The 21,855-nt window shown below is 51.4% G+C and overlaps 8 protein-coding genes across 8 annotated transcripts; 6 read left to right on the top strand and 2 right to left on the bottom strand.

The window, feature by feature from the left end:
* Nucleotides 1-912: 912 nt before the first annotated feature.
* Nucleotides 913-4,898, top strand: GT037_003772 (subtilisin-like protein; the record flags this gene model as incomplete). The annotated part of the gene is made up of 7 exons (XM_038928819.1): nucleotides 913-1,135; nucleotides 1,197-1,817; nucleotides 2,817-3,019; nucleotides 3,094-3,730; nucleotides 3,779-4,120; nucleotides 4,198-4,488; nucleotides 4,543-4,898. Coding segments are annotated over 7 exons (2,673 nt in total), but the record flags the coding sequence as incomplete, so codon positions are not given.
* Nucleotides 4,899-6,209: 1,311 nt separating this feature from the next.
* Nucleotides 6,210-7,957, top strand: GT037_003771 (carboxypeptidase cpds precursor; the record flags this gene model as incomplete). The annotated part of the gene is made up of 3 exons (XM_038928818.1): nucleotides 6,210-6,387; nucleotides 6,435-6,715; nucleotides 6,767-7,957. 3 exons carry the CDS (start codon nucleotides 6,210-6,212, stop codon nucleotides 7,955-7,957), a joined length of 1,650 nt encoding a protein of 549 aa, XP_038788525.1.
* A 105-nt stretch (nucleotides 7,958-8,062) lies between these two features.
* GT037_003770 (uncharacterized protein) lies at nucleotides 8,063-9,307 on the bottom strand (the record flags this gene model as incomplete). Its single annotated transcript, XM_038928817.1, has 2 exons — nucleotides 8,063-8,916; nucleotides 8,974-9,307. 2 exons carry the CDS (start codon nucleotides 9,305-9,307, stop codon nucleotides 8,063-8,065), a joined length of 1,188 nt encoding a protein of 395 aa, XP_038788524.1.
* Nucleotides 9,308-10,572: 1,265 nt separating this feature from the next.
* GT037_003769 (c6 zinc finger domain-containing protein) lies at nucleotides 10,573-12,694 on the top strand (the record flags this gene model as incomplete). Its single annotated transcript, XM_038928816.1, has 2 exons — nucleotides 10,573-10,719; nucleotides 10,772-12,694. 2 exons carry the CDS (start codon nucleotides 10,573-10,575, stop codon nucleotides 12,692-12,694), a joined length of 2,070 nt encoding a protein of 689 aa, XP_038788523.1.
* A 1,039-nt stretch (nucleotides 12,695-13,733) lies between these two features.
* Nucleotides 13,734-15,059, top strand: GT037_003768 (uncharacterized protein; the record flags this gene model as incomplete). The annotated part of the gene is made up of 3 exons (XM_038928815.1): nucleotides 13,734-13,882; nucleotides 13,934-14,232; nucleotides 14,308-15,059. 3 exons carry the CDS (start codon nucleotides 13,734-13,736, stop codon nucleotides 15,057-15,059), a joined length of 1,200 nt encoding a protein of 399 aa, XP_038788522.1.
* A 913-nt stretch (nucleotides 15,060-15,972) lies between these two features.
* GT037_003767 (uncharacterized protein) lies at nucleotides 15,973-16,916 on the bottom strand (the record flags this gene model as incomplete). The annotated part of the gene is made up of 4 exons (XM_038928814.1): nucleotides 15,973-16,050; nucleotides 16,101-16,291; nucleotides 16,363-16,738; nucleotides 16,791-16,916. 4 exons carry the CDS (start codon nucleotides 16,914-16,916, stop codon nucleotides 15,973-15,975), a joined length of 771 nt encoding a protein of 256 aa, XP_038788521.1.
* A 697-nt stretch (nucleotides 16,917-17,613) lies between these two features.
* Nucleotides 17,614-19,853, top strand: GT037_003766 (tpr repeat protein; the record flags this gene model as incomplete). The annotated part of the gene is made up of 4 exons (XM_038928813.1): nucleotides 17,614-17,794; nucleotides 17,847-18,199; nucleotides 18,788-19,277; nucleotides 19,363-19,853. The coding sequence occupies 4 exons, from the start codon at nucleotides 17,614-17,616 to the stop codon at nucleotides 19,851-19,853; spliced, it is 1,515 nt and encodes a 504-aa protein (XP_038788520.1).
* A 663-nt stretch (nucleotides 19,854-20,516) lies between these two features.
* GT037_003765 (glycosyl hydrolase 53) lies at nucleotides 20,517-21,581 on the top strand (the record flags this gene model as incomplete). The annotated part of the gene is made up of 1 exon (XM_038928812.1): nucleotides 20,517-21,581. The coding sequence occupies one exon, from the start codon at nucleotides 20,517-20,519 to the stop codon at nucleotides 21,579-21,581; it is 1,065 nt and encodes a 354-aa protein (XP_038788519.1).
* Nucleotides 21,582-21,855: the final 274 nt, after the last annotated feature.

Raw genomic sequence — 21,855 nt, 5'->3', positions numbered from 1 at the left:
CTTTTCTATACAACCACATTTTAGAAGAACATTTTGCTTGCAATCTCTTCGCAAGGGCTTAATGCAAGAGATGCACGTGATGCGAACTCACGAACAGCTCGCACAATGAATATCCCAGCTTCCACTGTGACTATATACTGCCTACTGTTCTATGATTTTGGAAGTTCAAATCATCATGCCTCTCCTGTCTCACTCTAACATCTCGCTGCAATCCTCTCCTGTGCGCATATGATACCCAGGATTATCAAACAAGCCTGTCGTGAGTACCTGCCCTTGAAGCTCCAGCCGCTGCAGCGAATTTCCTGATAAGCCCACAGGGAAGGTCTGGCAAGATACACTGGTGTAGGCGTAAAGGCCGAAGCAATGAACACGAGTATATCACCATCAGGCAGATCAATGATATTCTCCTCCATATTGGCAATGACCAGATCGTCGGGCTTATGCATCGATGTCTGTTCACCGCTTTTACCGAAAGTTTCCAGTGTAACGGGGAGAGATTCGGAGGCCCGGAGTGATTAAAATGTCTTGAAGCACGAAGACAGAGGTTGGGATTATGACCACTTGTAAGTTGTCACTTACTGTGCACAGAAAAGATGAGTGCACATGGCCAAATGCTAGACGCTCGGTCTTCCATGTACGCCTTATGATCAACCCTGAATTTGGTGACTATGTTCATTACGGTAAAAAAATATCGTGATACTTAATTGATAAGGGTCTTCTTCATTGAAATGATTTGGATCTGGTGGAGGGTGTATGGCGGCGAAGAGCAAGAGCAAGACGTGATGGTCCAACTGAACCTAATCTCAAACCTGCACCACGACGTCATCCCTGCCAGCTACTGATCTGAAAGGTGCGGCTCAGATCGGACCCACTTCCCAAGTAAGCAACACCTGTCTGTACAACCCCACCAACATGAATGCCATTGTGTTCCGCTGGTCCAGTCATCTCAGGAACCAATACAAGCCATCTGGACTCAACAGTATTCGGATCTACTCACCTGCGACGAGATTGGTGAGCAGCATGTCGCAGCCTGTGCGACCGCGGCGGTTCGCACCGTTGGATCCCGCAAAAAGGATGGATGGAGATGAGAGGCCATTATTGAAGGGAATCGTCTTTGATGTCGATGGCACATTATGTAAGTTGTCCAATGGTGCGTGCGATACATAATTTCATGTACTAATTAAGTGGAAAAAAAGGCTTACCACAAAACTACATGTTCGCGGAGATGCGGTCAGCGTTGGGTATTGAGAAGCCAACGGACATTCTGGACCACGTCTACTCACTGCCCGAGAATGAGCAAGAAGAAGCACAGGAAAAAATCCGTGACATTGAACGCACGGCAATGAAGTCGCAACAGCCGCAAGCTGGCCTTGTGGAGCTCATGGAGTACCTAGATTCACGTGGCATCAAGAAGGGCATCTGCACACGCAACTTCGATGCACCTGTCACTCATCTCCTTACCACCTTTCTACCGACATCAGAATTCAGCCCTGTTGTAACGCGGGAGTTCAGGCCCCCAAAGCCTGATCCGGCGGGAATCCTGCACATTGCGAAAGACTGGATGCACGAAGACGGAGGAAAGAGTTTGATCATGGTCGGCGACTCGATTGACGATATGACGGCGGGTTATCGTGCTGGAGCCGCGACTGTGTTGCTGGTCAACGATGTCAATAAGCATCTTGCTGAGCATCAGCATACTGATCTCGTCGTCAAGCGGCTGGATGATCTCATCAACGTTCTAGAAAATGGATTCGAAGGACGCGTAGAGGCCGACGAAGAGATTGCAGACGCAAAGAAGCAAGTGGAGGAAGCTGTTAGTAAGAGCTGAGGCGCGATACGGAAGAACAAATTCTATCACGATTCTTCACATGGCAACGTGCTCTCACAGCTCCTGCCGGAGTGTTATTGCATCAGTCGCTGCAGCAACTGTGTCGCATTTGTGGAACCACGGCATGTACATACGCAAGCGCAAGCGCAAGCGCGATGCAACAAGACTGACGGGTGATACAGCCTATCATGTCATGCTCACGGTAGTGGGCTACCACGCTGCGGGCACTGTTGACACAAGCGACCTTGTTTTAGGGCTGCTTGCAGGCTGAACTGCAAACAAAGTGCGGCGCAAGCCGCCCGTCGGAACCCCACGTCACTAACCACTCTCGTCTCGACATGTCCGCCAACACCAAGAAGCTCTGACAAGCATTCCTGCGCCGCAGAACATCCAGGACACTTGATCCGAGACTGGCAACCACTCCATATCTCTTTCTGTCCCTGTATGCGTGTCCCATATGCACACATTCAGTTCCCTACGGCCAGATATGGGACCGATCCGCACAATGGCACCGCGTGTTATTATACATATAGCCGGTTCACGCATGCGCCGATCTTCATGCATATGTTAGGCCGATCAGCACCGCCGAATGAGCAGCGATGTCGACTTCGTCCATGACGAGGAGCGTTTTGGAATTATGGCCATGCTCGAAGAGATGGTAAATAAGGAAGGTGCCTGGCGCTGTTCGAACGCGGCACGCTTCTAGAGCCGCAATGACGATCATGTTGTCGAAGCAAGGGCCGCCAGCCATCATGCTGATCCCGGTATCCGCCTGCATATGTACTTGAAACAACTGGGCGGCGGGCGTGTTTATATTGAATGTCTTAATCCCCGTGTCTTGGCAGATCCGACTATAATTGAGCTTGCCGTGGTCTCGATCGCGGTTTCCACCCTCACTCATCACTCTTGTTGCCAAGCTATCAGGGTCCAATCATAACCTCGAGCCCTTGCTTCTTCTGCCTTGTCACTCCCCAATCCACACGACCAGTGTCGCTAGCCAGCATGAGGTATACCGCCACCTTCACGGGCGTACTGGCTGTCGCTGGTGTCAGCGCGTGGTCAGTATCCACTCCTTTCCACATCGAGGGCAACGAGGTGGTTGAACACCTCCATACTGTGCCCGAGGGATGGAGAGAGGTCGGTGCTCCAGCCCCTGAGCATAAGCTGCATTTCCGCATTGCAGTGCGATCGGTGAGTAGTTGCGACAGCAAGCATTCCGGGCCCTCACGCCTTGGAATCATGAATCGAGATGCTGACCACGACAGGCCAATCGCGACCTGTTTGAAAGGACGCTCATGGAGGTTTCAACTCCTAGCCATCCTCGATATGGTCAGCACCTAAAGCGAGACGAACTGAAAAATCTCATCAAACCAAGAGCCGACTCGACTGCGAGTGTGCTTACTTGGCTCGAGCAATCCGGTATCGAAGCGCGAGATATCGAGAATAAGGGAGAGTGGATCAACTTTCTCGCACCTGTGAAGCGCGCCGAGCAGATGATGGGTACCACGTTCAAGACCTACCAGAGTCAAGCGCGTCCTGCACTCAAGAGAACTCGCTCATTGGGGTACTCTGTACCCCTCGAGGTCCGTAGTCATATCGATATGATCCAGCCCACTACTCGCTTCGGTGAGATCCGCCCAGAGTTTAGCCAGGTCCTAACGCAAGACGCCGCTCCTGTCTCGGCACTTGCTGTCAATGCCACATGCAACTCGAGGATCACGCCCGATTGTCTCGCAGATTTGTACAACTTCAAGGACTACGATGTCAGTGACAAGGCCAATGTGACAATTGGAGTGAGCGGCTTCCTCGAGCAGTATGCTCGGTTCAATGATCTCGACCTGTTCATCCAAAGATTTGCTCCCAGTCTTGCGGGTAAAACTTTCGAAGTCCAGTCTGTAAATGGTGAGATACAGTCGTTATTACCTCGTTGTAACCAACTGACGATTTCAGACGGACCGTTCCCTCAGAACTCAACGGCCAACAGCGTGGAGGCTAATCTCGACATACAGTACACAGCAGGTTTGGTGTCGCCCAAGATTTCGACCACCTTCTTCACTGTTCCAGGACGAGGACTTTTGATCCCTGACCTTGATCAACCTGATGAAGATGAAAACAGCAATGAGCCCTATCTAGATCTCTTCACCTATCTCGTTGAGCTTGAGGATGAGGAGTTGCCTCAGGTACTAACGACATCGTACGGTGAGACAGAGCAGAGCGTTCCTGCGGAGTACGCCAAGAAGGTTTGTGATTTGATCGGCCAGCTTGGTACTCGTGGTGTCTCAGTTATCTTCTGTAAGTTTTCTGAGCATTTTCCAATTTGGAGTGTAGCTTCATGAAGATCTGGGGCTATGTGTGCTAATAATACCCAGCCAGCGGTGACACTGGTCCAGGATCTGCCTGCCAGAGCAATGACGGCAAGAACGCTACCCGTCTCCAGCCAATCTTCCCAGCTTCATGTCCTTACGTTACTTCGGTTGGTGGTACTTTCGGAGTGGAACCAGAACGTGCTGTTGAGTTCTCTTCCGGTGGCTTCTCTGATCTCTGGCCACGCCCGTCGTACCAAGAGAAGGCAGTTTCTGACTATCTTGGTAAACTGGGCTCGCAATGGGAAGGTCTATACAACACCAACGGACGAGGCTTCCCAGATGTCGCAGCTCAAGGTAATAAACTCTTTTCTGCAATATATCATATACCTAAAGCTAAATCTTAGAAAGGTCAAGGATTCCAGGTTATTGATAAGCTTCGTCTGTCGTCTGTTGGAGGAACCAGCGCTTCAGCGCCTGTCTTCGCTTCAGTCATTGGACTTCTGAACAACGCTCGTTTAGCAGCTGGTATGCCTTCGTTGGGCTTTTTGAACCCTTGGATCTACGAGCAAGGCTACAAGGGCATGAACGATATTGTCGAGGGAGGCTCGCGTGGATGCACTGGTCGTTCCATTTATTCCGGGCTTCCCACGCGACTTGTGCCTTACGCTTCCTGGAATGCGACCGAAGGCTGGGATCCTGTCACCGGCTACGGTACGCCCGACTTTGAGCAGATGCTTCGCCTGGCAACTGCGCCACAATATGGTGTACGTCGCGTTCGCCGTGGTGCTCTCTGTGGAGAGGCTTGAACCTACAATCACTGTGGATCAGGCGAAAGCCATCGAGTGTTTCCTGGCATATCCAACGCTGGCTGAAAAGGAGGGCTCTATCTAGAAATCGCATTATCGATGAAATCTGATGACCAGGCCAAGAGAATAATGTTGAACTGCTGACAATCATAATGCGTGAAGCGTTCTGCTTGTGTGAGAGTGCTGCCTTTTTCCGGATGCGCCACGACTCCGTCTGCCGCGCGAACACCAACGCCAATGCTGACATTTTCGTCAACTCTGAATGCACCACATACCACGTACCCGCCATCCTCTTTCCTCAATTTGTCGCCCGAAACGCATTGAACCGGACGTAGAGGCCTGCAGACTCGAGTGACCACATTGTTTTCGTCACGTTAGAGCGCCACAGCAACAATTTTCACAGCTGCCGTATACGGTTAATGCGCGCAACACTTATCTGCGCCGAAGGCATGACAAGCATCCGCCATGGTGCTTGATCCTTCGATCTTTGTAGGGGGGCGATATTTTTCCAAGGCGAATCTCAACCAGTAATGAAGCTCGACGATCCCTCCCTCTAGTACGCAGCGGCGCGCACTGAGCCTACCGTGGCCCCGGATTACGGCTTGCATGCTTGTATCGTAGAGATAAGAGTTGGCATCCGACAAGCCCGAAGGGATAGTTTCCCGTCTGCGTCCACTCTGTAAGAAATACGAGGTGGGCCTACCAGTGCTTGATCGCACTGGCGGCGTCGCCGGCGGGGCTTGGAGAATGCTTTGCGCCGTTAGCTCCGGTCCGCCACTGTGGTCGTGTATCTAGGAGCATGCATTCCCCGCCTATCGCGGTCGTACCTGGACGATATTACCGACGTCATGAAGTAATGCCGCAGTCTTGGGAGTCAACAACCATCGCGTTGCCTTCAACCTTCAGCTACGTTAATCCGCGATGGTGCGCAAGCAAGTATCCTTGCGTAGGACATATCGCACGAGCAGCTACGCACGCGAGAATGTTGGCCTGGTATGCTTCGGGTAATCATCAACATGCGACTTAAATCTCGCCTGCCTAATCAGGTAAAGAGCTGAAGCTATGTTCGCCATGAGCTATCTGTGTTTGTCCAGGTACAGGAAGACATATGCCGCGTCGCGGGCAGAGTAGCGCCGGGTGACGTCGGTCTCACGCTCCATACTTTTACTTCAAGAAGGCCCAGTTGCCCACACGGTTTCTTCATCACGGTCCCTGATAGTCACAGCACGAGCTTGACTTCCAACTAATCCCGGCACTGCGATCGCGAAGATGCAGCTTCTTTCACTCCTCGCTGTTGGTGGCCTCACAGCCAGTGTTTCTGCCCGAAGCGCTCGCTCTGTTGGCAAAAAGAATGAGCTCCCTCGTCCTCGTTTGACTGTTCCAGAATCGAGCCTTCATCCCCACAAGCGCCAGAGCACTCAGATCATCACTACCGAGGCCTCCAAGTGTATGTTGTGCATTACCTTTCTTTCAACACCAGCTAACACCTGCCAGCTTTCGCTGTCAATGGGACTGCAGGAGCAATCCCCGACGTCGATTTTGACATTGGCGAGTCTTACGCTGGTCTTTTACCTATCAGCAAAGCTGCTAATGAGACTTCTGAACTGTACTTCTGGTTCTTCCCATCCGAGAACCCTGATGCGAGTGACGAGATCACCATCTGGCTGAACGGTGGTCCAGGTTGCTCATCTCTTGAAGGGTTTCTTCAAGAGAATGGACCGATCTCATGGCAGTACGGTTCCGGACCAGCCGCTGTTTACAACCCCTGGAATTGGGTACGTTAATATTATGGTTTCTACTCTCTTTGCATTTACTGACTTTCCCAGGCAAACCTCACCAACATGGTTTGGGTTGAGCAGCCAGTGGGAACTGGATTCACCCAAGGCAATGCTACTGCCACCTCTCAGGAGGAGACCGCTGAGGAGTTCCTTGGCTTCTTCAAGAACTTTGTTGATACATTCGGTCTGCAGAACCGCAAGGTGTACATCACTGGCGAGTCATACGCTGGACGCTACGTCCCTTACATCGCGGATGCCATGTTGAGCAAAAACGACTCTACCTACTACGATGTGAAGGGTATCATGTTTTACGACCCCAGTGTAGCTGAGGATGTTCTTCTTGAGGATATTCCCGCAGTTGCCTTTGTCGACAAATGGGCTGGTCTTTTCAACTTTAACCAGACCTTCATGGACGATATCCATAACCGCTCTGAGGCCTGCGGCTACGCCGAGTACATGGAGAAGTACCTGACCTTCCCCCCGCCCAGTAAGCTCCCATACCCGGACATGGATGCCAACACCGAAGGCTGCGGACTGTGGGAAGACATCTACAACGCCGTCTTCTACACCAATCCTTGCTTCGACGTATACGCCATTGCCACCACCTGCCCTCTTCTCTGGGACCCTCTCGGCTTCCCCGGCTCCTTCGACTACCTTCCTCCTAACACGGAAATCTACTTCAACCGTACCGAAGTACAAGCTGCCATCAATGCGCCCATCCAGCCCTGGGCAGAGTGCTCTAACGGCGTCCTCGACACTGACACATCTCCCCAATCTTCCTGGGAGGTTATCCCCCGCGTCATCGACGCCCTAGATCGCACCGTCATTGCACACGGCGAGCTCGACTACATCCTCCTCTACAACGGTACCTTAATGGCTATTCAAAACATGACCTGGGGCGGCATGCAAGGTTTCCAGAACCCGCCTGTCGATGACTTCTATGTGCCCTACCATGACGACCTGAGCTTGACTAGCTTGAGCGCAAAGGGCCTTATGGGAAAGACAATTACAGAGAGGAAGTTGACATTCGTCCAACAGGCTATGAGTGGGCATATGGTGCCGCAGTATCAGCCTAGCAGTGCGTACCGTCAGCTCGAGTTCTTGCTGGGCCGCATTGAGAGCTTGACATCCAGGGAGCCTTTCACCACTCTTCCCAAGACCCCTCAGAGTAACGAGACCAGCATCGTTGGAAAGCGAGATCTGGGTGTTATGCCCGGACAACTGAAGAAGTGGTTCTAGACCATTCCTCTGATGTCACGCAATGAATACGATGTAATGTGTAACTCATAAAGTACAAACCATCTCTTTGGTATCTCCTCTTTTCTTCGTGATGTTTGTGTATTATTAACCCGCAACGTTCTCCGCTACCCTCCTACCATCTCTACCCAGCACGCCCTCCTGCCGCTCTGCCCTATTCTCCGGTACCTCGGCAAAGATCTTTGTAATAGCCTCTATCGTGGTGTTGCCTCCACTAAACACAACACCAATGTTCCAAGTCTTGTCCGCAGCCTCCCTCTGCACCATATTCCTGAAATCCTCGTTGTACAATATAGTTGCCAGCCCAACGACGGCACTCGGCTCAACGAAACACTTCATCCTCTCCAGGACGAGTTTCATGGCATCTTTAATGTTCTGCTCCGTGACGGCGTATAGGGCCTGCACGTAGTCTTTGTTCGAGATGATGTTCCACGTGTGATGGCCGAGGGGTGTGCGAAGTCCATCTGCGATGGTCAAGGTCTTGACGCTGGTGACACGTTCACCCGCTTCAACGCCTCTCCTCGCATCGTCACCACCTTGAAAACTGGGTTCCGCGCCAAAAACACGTACGCCAGTGCCGTGCAGTGCGACTGCGATGCCACTTAGCATGCCGCCGCCACCACAGGGCGCTATGACGGCATCGAGTTTCTCACCACTTGCAAGCAGCTTATCTACTTGGTCTTGTATCTCCAGCGCCATTGTGCCTTGACCGAGGATGATGTGAGGATGGTCGTATGGTGGAATTAGGGTAGCGCCTGTGTCCTTGATTACGTCTGCAACGACAGCCTCGCGTTCGGTGCTCGTGGAGCCGGAGAAATGTATATTGGCATTCTGGGCGCGGGTCCCGGCTATCTTGGAGGGCGTGGAGATAGAGGGCATGACGATGTGGGCGGGGATGGAGAAGGTCTTTGCAGCAAGCGCAAGGGCCTGCGCGTGGTTTCCTGGTGTTGATGTTAGCCATGCCGCCGAGCCCCCTTGGGACGTGGTTGTAGATGTACCACTGCTATGTGTGACTACTCCCTTCCTCTGCACTTGCTCCAGCCCTTCTTTCTCAATCAATCGCGTTACGGCATGGAAGGCTCCGCGTACTTTGAACGCGCCAATGCGCTGCAAATTCTCGCACTTGAAAAAGAGCTTCACCCTCGGGTGCGCGGGCTCGTGGCCCTCCCATTCTGTTCCTTGCAGGGCTTCGGGTGCTTGACGAGTATTGGCGATGTTGGTCAAGGTGGTGTTGGTCAAGACGGGCGTGTCGTGGATGTGCGGTTTGATAAGGGCGTGGGCGGCTTCGACCGAGGCGCGCGTCAGGGAGGCAGGCGGTGCTGGAGAGGACATTGTCGCCGCTGGGGAGGAGGAGCGCAACGAAAGGAGCGCATGCTGGGGAGCATCGTACAAGACGTGACTCAACGGAGAAAGAAAGAGCGATATGGTGGGGAAAGCCGGCGTGTGGAGGATGGCGTGGGGAAAGTTCCCGCGAGTCATGTTGCGGCAGCCCAGAGATCAACCTTGGAATTCTCCGAGCATCTGTGCTATGACAAAAGGCCAGCTAGGAAAACACAAACAAAGGAAGCAGCCAACCCTTCGCGTGATGATGTCCTTGATGTGCTGGTAGAACATAGAAGAAACTTTTGGGGAGAAGGCAGCCACAAAAACGAGAGAGCTGCTTCCAAGATACTGCAAGCATCGATGAACTCTGATGCTCTGCACTACGAGCTCTAGAAGCTGTTGATACCTTCGTCGTCGCGAGGCATGGGCGATGCGAGTAATTCAACGTCCATGGCGTGCCGCGCCTGGCCCTACTCGAACCTGACGCACGGAAATATCACAACGGACCGTCAACGCTCGCATACGAGCACGCAAGATCTTGGATAAAGATGTAGCGACGGTGTGGAGACGATCGTTCAGCCATATTACACGTGAGTCTTCAGATATGCAACTGGGACCAAACTAACGAACATAGGGATGCGGCAAAAGAGATCTAAGAACAGATTATTAGTTGCCAACGATAACCCGAGCAAGAGAAGCCACACATGAACGGTAAGCCGATGTGCTAGGGATTGGGTCTAGTGAGCCGTATATTCCCAAGTATTGCAAGAATAGCGGCGCAGGAAAATGCAGCGGCCTGTGCCGGTTGCTACGGAAAAGCGTCAGTAAATAGCATAGTTCGTACCGCATGCCGATGGAGCACGACGATACTGTGATGCGATACTGTGAGAGACAGAGTAGTAAGCTGAGGGTTGCGAAGTATGGACATGTTGTTGCCGTAGGAACGATCGAAGGGCAGCTACGATGGGAAACAGGCCGTGCAAGTGGGTAATTCTACGTAGGCTCGTGCACATAAGTGCTGCCATCGCGATTTCACAACGCAGTTTGACTCTTGCGAAACTCTACAGAGTTCGTGTGAATAGGTTATGTGACTGTCTTGATGGAGTGGTTGCACCACGAAAGTTCCGAGCTCGGATTTTTCAAAGCGTCTGTGCACGCTAGCATGTTCATTTCCGCTGCCAGTCATATTCCATTGTTCCCAGCCATCTCATACAACCTTGGCAACGATCCATCGCTTTCCATGCACGAATTCGACAGATAAATCTTGATGTGCTATGACCAAGAGGTCCCATGCCAGTATAGCCTCCTCGCAAGCAGAGCACTCGGAACGACAGGCATCCTATGATGGTGAGCGCAGCGGAAGCCATGAGGACGGGGACGGCTCGATTCTGAAAAAGCCACGGTCATTCATGGCTACACTGGTATGTGGTTATTAAAAAAAGAGACACGAGAGTGATTTTCTGACTAGAATAGGCTTGCGACATTTGCAGATCAAGAAAGACTCGCTGTGATGAAGATCGACCAAGATGCGGTTACTGCAGGAACATGAATTTAGAGTGCACTTATCAGGCACCGCGAAATACGAAGAAAGATCAATCTTTAACATTAGCCATCAATGCCATTCGGAGGCTGGAAGTAAAGATCGAAGATCTGACGACGGCAATTAATACTCCCAAGCCTTCGTCTGCTATTCCACTCTCACCAGCAGGACCTATCAATGGCCACCAATCACCTCATACCCTGTTCTCACAACCCAGTCCAGGATATCATGTCTCAACGATACCATCTCATCACTCCCAGAACGGTAAAATGAGTATACACGAGTTGGCAATGTCGCCACAAGTTGTGGGAACTCCTGTCAAAAGTCCTTTCCCGGTCATAGAAGTCCAAGGTGCTGTGGATCTTTCCTTCAGTCAGCATCGTGTCGCGCTCTGGCCGGCCATACAACAGATTCTCCCCACTGGATTTGTCTCTGTTCGAGCAGAGCTTCCAGAGGACTACATAGTCGACATCGAGAATCGAAGAGCGCAGTTACCGATACACATCGATCGTCCATACGGCACCGCCCCGGAAAGTTGGCTGATGAGCCTTCCACAGTCGGCAGTGAAAGGACTTGCGGATGCGTACTTTGCCGTTTTTCATCGCAACATGCCAATCCTTGACAAGTATCATTTCTTCTCAAATACGCTAGGCACAGCTATGGAGAACGAATTCGGGTATGATGTTGAAACTGCGCTAGTGCTCAACGTGCTCGCATTGGGTTGCCTAGCTGTCAAAGCTCATGAGGAAGGGGACTTCGCTCTTCCTTCGCGTCACTCTGCAGCCAGACCTGGCTTTGAACACCCAGACTGGTACGAACTTGTTGCAGATGACCCACCCGGCCTTAAGTTTTTCAACGAAGCGAGACACCGATTCGGTTTTCTCATGTGCGAGAATGATATACAAGCGGGTCAATTCTACATGCTTTCGACGCTCTACTATGCCCAGATCCTGCGACCTTTCGATTCATGGACCACCGTGAATCGGGCAGCCCTCTGCTGCGCTAGCATTCTTACCCGTTCGGGGGCAGTCGACTACGATACATGGGAAGGTGACATGCTATCGCGCCTCTTCTGGTGTACTCTGATGTACGAAACTGTCATTATACAGGAACTCGACTTACTTCCACATAGTGGACTATTGGACTATGAGCCAGATACGCCTCTACCAAAGTTTACCCAATGCCCACGGCCAAAGACTTCTATATCAGGATTGCTCACTGATGAAGACGATTCTTTCTTCAATTTCCACTTCCTCGCTCAGGCCGCTCATCGCATTATTCTGACACGCGTGAAGCAGAGTTTGTACACGTTTGCTGAAAAGGACAGCTACCCCAGCGCCAGCTTAACAGCCGAAATGCATCACCAACTCGAGCAATGGCGCGCAAACCTCCCGCCGTCTCTTCAATTCTTGGACAATGACAACGCCAGTGACTCTCCCAGCCCCGCACATGTTATCGCGAAAGCCATGCTACGAAGCCGCTACCTCGTCGCAAAATTCCACATCGGCCGCCCATTTCTTTACAAAGCGCTGCACGCGCCAGCATACACCAGTGATGCAGAGTACGACGAAGTGCGCGAGGGCCTTCGAGGGGGCATGTACTGGCCGACTACCATGGGGCTTTGCACCCAGATGTTATCGGCTCTACCAATCAAATTTGGATGGTGTTGTCAGTGCTTCGGACAGGTGCTATTGTTTCACGCCGTAGCGCGGTCGCCAGACCCAAAGTTGCAAGAAACGCTGCCGGAGGGATGGCGCGAGTGGGTAAGCATCATGATGACACTTATCGAGAGCTGTGCGAGGAATAGTCCTGGTATCGCAAAAGACTACGAGCTATTGCGCTTGCTGGATGCCTAACCTTCCGAGTGCAGCTTGAACACCTTTGCGACGCCCTACAGATTGCGACGGCGACGCTAGAGTACTCTGAAGGTATACAGGCCCTGTTATTACAATCTAACACAAGTTTGGATGAGACCCTGCATTACCCTGCCATACGTAACACAGTACCACAGATTCTCGAGCCTTGCTTCCAACACACATGTCCTGACCAAGTTTCCGCAATCAAGAGACGACTAATCACTCATTTAGTAAAGAGCCAAGAGCGAGCAACACGAGATGAAGAAAGATACGATAAGGCATTTTCAAGCATGCATCTTTTCTTGTGTTTCGAGTGATGGTGATGTTTCCGCACCGCCGCTTCAGCGTCGATCCTGCCATCTATAGCCGAGTACGAGAGGCTTGCGTGTACAAAGTAGCTAATAAGCTGACTACCACAAAGGCGCATGCGATGTCGACTGATCTAATCTAGCTCGAATCAACACTCAACAGATGGTCAGTTGGGGGCGCAGCTTCTCAGTGCTCTTGCCATTCGCATCCCAATCTTTGTCCATCGCAATTCCATGTGGATCGCTGGATGACATGGCACAGCCACAGGTTGCGCATCCCAGATCGCGTTTCAGACTTTCAGCCCCTTCCGGCGCGGCAGCTAAGCCGTATGCAGTCGGTGATGGCCCCTGCATTGCTTAGGGATGGAAACAAGGATCTACCAACTTGGGTCTGACACAACTGCCACTAAACTGGGGGCGTCGGCCACCTCCTTTGATGGAGAGGGACACTTAACTTTCCATCTTACCTTTCTTCTTGCTCCTTTTTAGCACCTGGCGCAGCGCTTTTTGGTAATTCGCATACGTTGTCGTCTTCTGTTCACGCCACCTCGTTTTTGTGCAGTAGACTCTGCGACGCACGCTCCAGTTGTTGGGATTCACGATTTCTGGGGGACTCGCGAGAGAAGACTGGACTTGGATGCAGAGGACCGAGGACTGCGATTCTGGACTCGTACGCGCAGGCGAACTTGGGTCATCCTAGGCTTCTGACCCCCAGAGCGTGAACCGCGACAATGGCCGACTACACATACCAATCGCTGGCCAACATGGGGCCACAAGGGCGATGGCGACGTGTTTTATTGACCGCTATGATACCCATGGCGCTGGCTTTGGTTTACTTCAGCTATCCTTCTGCATACGTCCCGAGCAGCCTTCGGTCACAGTACGTTTGGAATACCCTCGCATAAAGGCGTGCCTAACAAAATCACCACAGGTACCCACACACGCAAAATGTCTCTCTACCCAAAGATGACGTCTCGATGGCGACAATAATAAAAGCCCTCTACGGTCCGATATTACACCCCATCGACGCCGCCAACTTTACCGACGAAGATGGAGACATATACAGACTATCCGGGGAACCAAAATTCAAGAGCAAGCTAGGCAAGAAGGTGCTTATATTGGACATTGATAGCCGACCGTTGACGGATAAGGGTCAGCTTATGGACCCGCATTTGAAGTGGAAGGGCATGCGCTCGTTAAGTGCTGGCATGCTGGGGCATTACATGTTCGGTACGTTGCCACGACACATGGCAGGTCGCCAACGACAGTTCTGGCACGTGGAGCGACTCGGCTAACATGCAGCAGCACAAATACACGGTTACGATTACAAGTTCATTCGCGCACCCGATTACGCCGACCGGTGGGGCACATGGGTCAAGGTTCCAATGATGAAGGAAGCGCTCAAGACCCATGAATACATTGTCTTCATGGACTCAGACGTCATGTTCCACTACCCCCACCTGCCTCTCGAGTGGCTGCTCAACTACTGGAACATGACCGACGATACCCTTGCCATGATGTCTATCGACCCAAACGAGCCGCAGAACTACGATGCGAAGGGCAACCGATACCTCAATACCGGATTCGTCATCGCACGACAGAGCAAGAGGACACAAGAGATGTACAAGGCCTGGGCGGAATGCCCTTCTGAGACCAAGTACAAGGGCTGCGCGCGTTGGAAGACGGATTGGGCGCACGAACAAGCCGCCTTTGGAAATTATCTTCGATATGACTACGACCGACCGGACGATATCCGTGTTCTCCCTTGCGTCGAAGCCAATGGGGCACCCGAGGCTGCGAACCGGGGTGGTTGCAAGGGCGTTTTTGTACGACATTTCTGGGTCGACAAAGGCCTTGTAGCTAAGAACCTGGCGGACAGCGTCATGCAGTACTTCCTACCGCGATTGCACGAGGCGTACCTGGGCTCAGCGAGTGAGCACATCGTGGATGCAAAGGGGTTCAAGCTTGAAGGTGCGGAGCTGATTGAGATGACCGAAGAGGAAAAGGCCGCTGCCAAGAAAGGGAAGGGTAAGAACCAGAAGGACGAAGGATGGTAGGGCAACTTCGAATTAAGCGAGAGTCTCTAGGCCTTACCCAAGATACCTACATTCGGCGCACGCGCATCTCAACCTGCTTCACCAATCTCGGAACCATCCCATGCACGATCCTCATATAGCCGTCATCTACGCCAATTTTGTATCAGGCGGGTCTCTCATGTCGGCGTCCATCGGCGTCTCATGTCTTATCATTACGTTCTTGTATAGAAAATCTCTTCAGCATGTTTTATCGTCATATTAGACTTGGGTGGGACGGACTCAAAAGAGGGGTTCCTTGATTCATGTAGGAGCGTCTTTAGGTACGATTAGCCGATTCAAATACCAATCCTTCACATTTTCGAATCCAGCGCACCTTCTACTTTTGCATTCGTAGTGAAAGTACATCAGCGTGACCGACCAAGCAAAGTGAGACTAAGCTACCATGGCGATCAATGCTAGCGAAGCAGCAACAGCGAAGATGAAACTCCCAGAGGAGAAAGTGATGCAGGAAGTACAGGTTATAAGATAAGCTCTAGTCAACGACTTTGCCGCGCTGGTACAGCTATATACAAAGGATACAGACCAGAAAGAGGCTATCGCAACTGCTTCCCCAAAGTTTCCAAAATCAGTATGAATGAAAGAATTCGGAGAGACACCGACATATTGGTTAGTAATACGATGGAAATAGAGCAGTACTTATTGTTTCCTTTCCACCTGACCGTCTCTGAACGTTTTTCGTATGCCGTGGCTCGGCACAATTCTCTTGGAAAGAACATTTCACTGCGTCTAGCTGCCACAAAGTCGTTATCTTGCGCGAATGAAGATTGCATTAGTGCTTAATCTCAGGTATCGGAAGTTTAGGCAGGCCAGTGATGGATGGGAAGTAACTTCTGTTCCTCTGTTATAGCACGTTTCGTTTGCTTCGACTGTCGACTTAGACTTCATGCTCAATATCCGCGACCCTTGGTACCTTGTGCAGTCGTAAGCCACAGAAATTGGCGACAAGCTCGATCTGTGCCAGGTCAGTATGGCCTATGAAGCACGAATTAATTGCTGTCTTACGCATTGTTGGATCGTCTCAACGTCATCTCTGCTAACGCCAATGCGCCTGGTGCCGCGTAAATGCCAGGCGGTTTCTCTGGGTAGATTCTGAATCATGATGCCGCTGAGTACAGTGAGCTCGGTCTCAACGTCATTGAGAATGCTGTGATCGGACAGATAGAGTCCGTAGGTAATTTGCTTGCTCGTCCAATCTACGCTTCGTCAGCATAAGACTACAGAATGGCTAGACATTCACATGCCAAAATCCTTCTGTGAAGCTAACACATTATCGATGCCTTCTTGGTTGTGCTGGTACAAGCGACCTTGCCATGCTGCACCACGTTTTGAGTTCGCCTCATCACATTGCCATCCTTCTCTGCCCTGCTGTCAGTTTTCACATTTGCGTGCTGATTGTTTCTGATCCTATACCTTGAGAATGTATAGTCCTTGTCCTCTGGCTTGGTAATTGCATCGATGTCGAAGATGGCTTCCAGTGGCTTGCACACACCCACAATGACGATGAGCTTGAACAGTGTCTCGCGTATTCTTCGCATCAAAGCCTGGCGGTGTTCGGGTGTCTGGTATTCAGGTCGCTTGATAAGCTCCTTGTAGAGCAGGGGCGCGAAGCCGGGCTGTCCGCCGCCAACGATTGACGCAAGCTACAAAGAGTTAATCACTGCTCTTGTATGTGTAAAGAGGATGATCCCATACCAGAAGGACATACCACTTGTCACCTCCAAGTGACCTTGAAGGAAACTTCTCCTCTACCGTCTTGAACAAGGCAAGAGCCTCGTCATCAGTTGGGTCGCGGGGTATTGGGATCGTACTAGTCGACATAATGACTCTCTTATTATCACGGGGGGAGTCTGGAGTAGCGGCACAACAACGCACTTCTCGGGACATCTGCTGACTGTCGTCATTGCATCTTCCGATTGTCGGGATGGTGAAGCGCGTACAAGGACCGATCGCGGCTGCGACGCGTCTTCAAGCTTCGGCGCGCGTCGCTCTAAAGCAGGCATGCGGGGTAGACATACCCAGGTACCCTCCACCACCACCATACTTTACGGAGAGGCTCATCTCTCCCCGAAACTGGCATGTCCGCTTGCAAAAATCAACTGGGTTTCTAGGTAGATGCAGCATGTAAGCAGCAACCTGGGAAAGTCTACTTGGAGTTGATCCGGAGCACCATCACGGAGCACCGTCTCCATCGACCCCAATTGTCAAAAGCTTTTCTCCTCTTTTACATACGATTACTCATTTGAAAGCAGAAGCAAAACCCTGAGTACGACCCGGAAGCATGTCTAGTACCAATTCGTGCCACTACCTGCCTAATGGCAGGCCCAAAACCGTCATAATCACAGGCAGCGCCAATGGCATTGGTGCGAAAACAGCTCGTACCTACCATGAACATGGTTGTAATATCGTCGTAGCCGATCTTGCTTCCTCCAGCAAGGCAGCCAATGCTCTTGTCTCATCTCTACCTGAACCATCACGAGCCTTTTATCACCCCACTAACATTGTTAGTTGGAGCGACATGCAAAACCTGTTTCAGGAGACAAAGAAGACATTTGGTCAAGTGGATATCGTCGTTGCGAATGCAGGGCTGATGGAAAGCAAAGGTTTCTTCGACTTTGAAGAGGACGAGCAAGGAGAACTAATGGAGTCGGTTGAAGCTGGCAAGATCATCGATGTTAATCTGAAAGGCACTATGAATAGTGAGCCATTGAATCACGCATTCCTTCCAGGCCTGTCTCTGATACCAAGTAGCTCTCCGGATGGCTATGCACTCGATGAAATCGAACCCACTAGACTTGGACGGTGCACGAGGCTCGATCGTACTCATAGCCTCAACGTCCGGGTACTTCGGTGGAACTGGCGTAGTCTCATATGTCTCTTCCAAGCATGGCGTAGTAGGTTTAGCGCGAGCCTCACAGACTGTTGCTCAGCAGCTCAGCATCCGAGTCAATGTCGTAGCACCCTTCTTCACCCCTACGCACATTACCTCAGGTTACTCAGAGAAGTGGAAGGACTATGGTTTGCCAGCAAATACAACTGCAGATGTAGCTAATGCTATTGTGACTACAAGTATGCACCCTGAGAGACAGGGCCATAGCATGATGGTGAGTCCACAATAACGTCGTAGGCAGTTGCCCTGTGGAAAAAGTAGTGCTGATATCAGTTTCCAGGTCGCAGGCAACTTGGTGAGAGAGATTGAAGTGGCAAGAACAAGCGCAACAAAAGATTGGCTAGGAGTGGAGATATTTGACATTATGACAAGAGGCGGCAAGTTCTTCAACGACCTGGGCGGCTATACACTGCCTAAAGCACGGTCCTAAAATCTCTCACTACATTATTTCACACCCAAGTAGTATAGCGAAAGCTCGCTACATGCAAGCTCGAGTGGCTTCTTCTGACGACGTTGCACAGTAGCGGCGAAAGCATTGCTATGAGAGCCTATCATGTAAAAGTAGAGCGAGAACATGGCAGCTTTGCATGTCACATGTTGTGTTGAATTGCATCGATCATGGTGCGAAATTTTACGCATGGAACGGTTGAAATACTATTGGGTGATGTGTAGGAGTAATAGACTTGACGAGCCGATCACAGGGTTCATTTCGGCTTAGTAATCCAGGAGCTTTGGCCCGGTGACGTTTTCCACAGCCCTCGGTATCGCCCACCTTGTACAATCTGTCTAAACGTCAATTGAGGCCTCACGACGGACTGTTTGCACCATGGCATCTTCAAGACTAGTTGCTCGCTCGACGCGCGCCCTCTTGTCCCTCCAGCGCACCCAATGCCGTACTTTCAGCATCTCCACTATCCGCCACAATGAGTTTGAAGCTCTCAACAAGCGCACCAACGACACCTCCGAGACGTACCGCAAATACCAAATCGAGAGGCCGCTGAACCCTCACCTTACCAACACTACCTCTACTATTGCCAATGAGATGCCTTCGATTGGCGAAGACGCTGCCCCGCCCGAATTGATCACCAATGCCGACAGCAAATTCACACCTAAAGACTCTGTGCCTGAGAACACTACGCGCATGACGGGCGGAACACAGGGCAGCAAGGACCAGGACGTCAGCGGGGCAAATAGCGAACTAGGTGTTGGCGAGATGGAAGGCGCCAAGTTCAAGGTCGAGCCTATCCGCAGGACTGGAGAAGACCCCAACACTATGCGTGCGAGGTTATTATGTCCGTTCATACATTGCCCATCTCCTATTCCCTACCGCATATACAACATCTGTATCTGGACGAAGCATGGCTAACGTGTAATTAGATCAGAGCCGCAAGAGGGGAACCCTAGAAAGTGATCTCCTTCTCAGCACCTTCGCCGACGCCCACCTAAGCACCATGTCTCCTTCATTGATGCAGCAGTACGACACTTTCCTCGACGAAAACGACTGGGATATTTACTACTGGGCAACTCAAGAGCCCACACCCACGTCTCACGAGACAGCCGAGGGTGGTGGCTCTGCAATGTCTACCGCCAACGCACAGGGCATGGATGCGACGGCACAGACGAAGTTGCCTGAGAAGGACGAGCGTAAGAGACAACCTGGAGAGGGTGAATGGGCGCAGACGGTCGGCACTTTCAAGCCTGCGTATAGGCCTGTGCCTAGCAGGTGGAAGGGCAGTGAAATTCTGAGCTTGCTCCGGAGGCATGTCAACGAGCGTAAGGCAGGAGGTGTCATCGAGGGCGAGGGTAAAACACAACAGGAAGGCAAGGGTCTGGGCATGATGCCCGACATCAAGAACTTCGATCAGTAAAGCTACCATCCCACTTTTGTTCACCTTGTCCTGTAGGTTTACTGTATAGATAATACTCTTAGCCGTCCTTTCATGTCCTGTATATCTCTCAATTGTTTCACCCACAGGCCATCTCTGCACTTCTTCCGGGATCCTTGCTGCCATGCTCTCTCTCTCTCTCTCTTTTTTTTTTCTTACCACAACGTACATTGCGCAAACGAGACACCACATAATTACTAGCCTGTATTTCCTCTTGAGTTACTTGATCCGGAACTCATTTCCTCCGTTTACGCATTCCCGCACCAACTCCCACGTGTTCCGCGGCAATTCTAGTTAGATTTCCCCGGAGCTTTATGCCATTACCCCGGTTCAATTGCCCCACACGGCAAAGCTCGCTTCGGCATTTCATATGTTTCGAAACTACGCCTGGTATACCGGCACCGGCTATCATTGGAGGAAGTACTATTTCTCACTCTTCTAGACTGATCATTCGGTGTCACGTTCGAATGCAAATGGCTGACGGTGTAAATTGAAGGGGATGTGTTGCCGCATGCAGAGGTCTGTCCGCCATTCTCAAACGTTGCTCTTCAGTGACGGGTTATATGATGAGTGCTGGTATATAGCTGCTGGTTCTTGGGTGGTTGAGAAGCATCCCATCTTCAGCATCGACCATCCTCGTTCGCGATGCGGTTTACGTCTCTTCTCCTCTTCGCCAGTGCGGCACTCGCGGCCCTGCCCTACAAAGGCGCAGATTGGTCTTCCCTTCTTATCGAGGAAGCAGCCGGCAAAAAGTACAAAAACGCGGCTGGTACGGTCCAGCCCCTTGAGACCATTCTCAAAAACAGCGGCGTAAACACTGTTCGCCAACGCATATGGGTAAACCCCTCAGATGGAAACTACAACCTCGATTACAACCTCAAACTTGCCAAACGCGCGAAAGCGGCCGGTTTAGGCATTTACCTTGACTTCCACTACAGCGACAACTGGGCCGACCCAGGCAAACAAGTCGTACCAGCAGCGTGGAAATCGCTAAATCGCGAGGCCCTCATCAAGCAGGTATACGACTACACCAAGAACGTGATCAATACCTTCTCCACCAACGGCATCACCCTCAACCTCGTAAGCATCGGCAACGAAATCACACCCGGCCTCTTGTTCCCTATCGGTCAACTCTCTGGCACCGATGGACCGAAGAACGTTGCCGCGCTACTTAAATCAGCATCCAAAGCCATCAAAGAGTCCTCCATGAGCCCCAGACCCAAGATCATGATCCATCTAGACAATGGCTGGAACTGGGAGACACAGCAGTGGTGGTACGACCTCGTGCTAGGATCAGGTGGTGGGCTGTCGGCCGCAGACTATGATGTCCAGGGTGTATCCTACTACCCCTTCTACAACAGCGCTGCTACGCTATCTGCGCTCAGCACAAGCTTGAACAATATGGCGAAAAAGTATGGCAAGGAGGTCATGGTTGTTGAGACGAATTGGCCGAGTTACTGCCCTAACCCATCAACTGCTTTCCCTGCGGATGTGAAGAGCATTCCAATCAGTGTAGATGGCCAGACGCAGTGGATGAAGGAGGTTGCGAAGCGTGTGGCTGCTGTTCCAAACGGTAAGGGTACAGGTCTTTTCTACTGGGAGCCAGCCTGGATTGAAAACCCAGGGCTGGGTAGCAGCTGTGGGTGGAACCTCATGGTTGGGGATGACGGCAAGGTCATGAGTAGTCTGGCCGTTTTCGGCAGCATCTGAGCGACCATTTTCTGTCGCTTCAAAACTGTAAATATTGCACGCGTTAGCACATCAGCAAGGCTATATCAGAAACATTAAACAAACTCCAAAGTGCTCGCGTGTGATCGCAGCTCACCCACGTATCAATATGAACGAGTCGAACAAAAAACACATGAAAGTGAAAAGTATTAAAGAGCAATGACAATGATCAGAACACATTTCGGGTGGTCAAGCCATCTTTGATGTTTGGGTGGTTTCATTGAGTACATAGCAGTGAAGCAGTGCAGACTCCTTT

Source organism: Alternaria burnsii (assembly GCF_013036055.1).
Source record: "Alternaria burnsii strain CBS107.38 chromosome Unknown 730, whole genome shotgun sequence".
Classification (NCBI taxonomy): Eukaryota; Fungi; Ascomycota; class Dothideomycetes; order Pleosporales; family Pleosporaceae; genus Alternaria; species Alternaria burnsii.
This window is presented reverse-complemented; position numbering and strand designations above follow the sequence as displayed.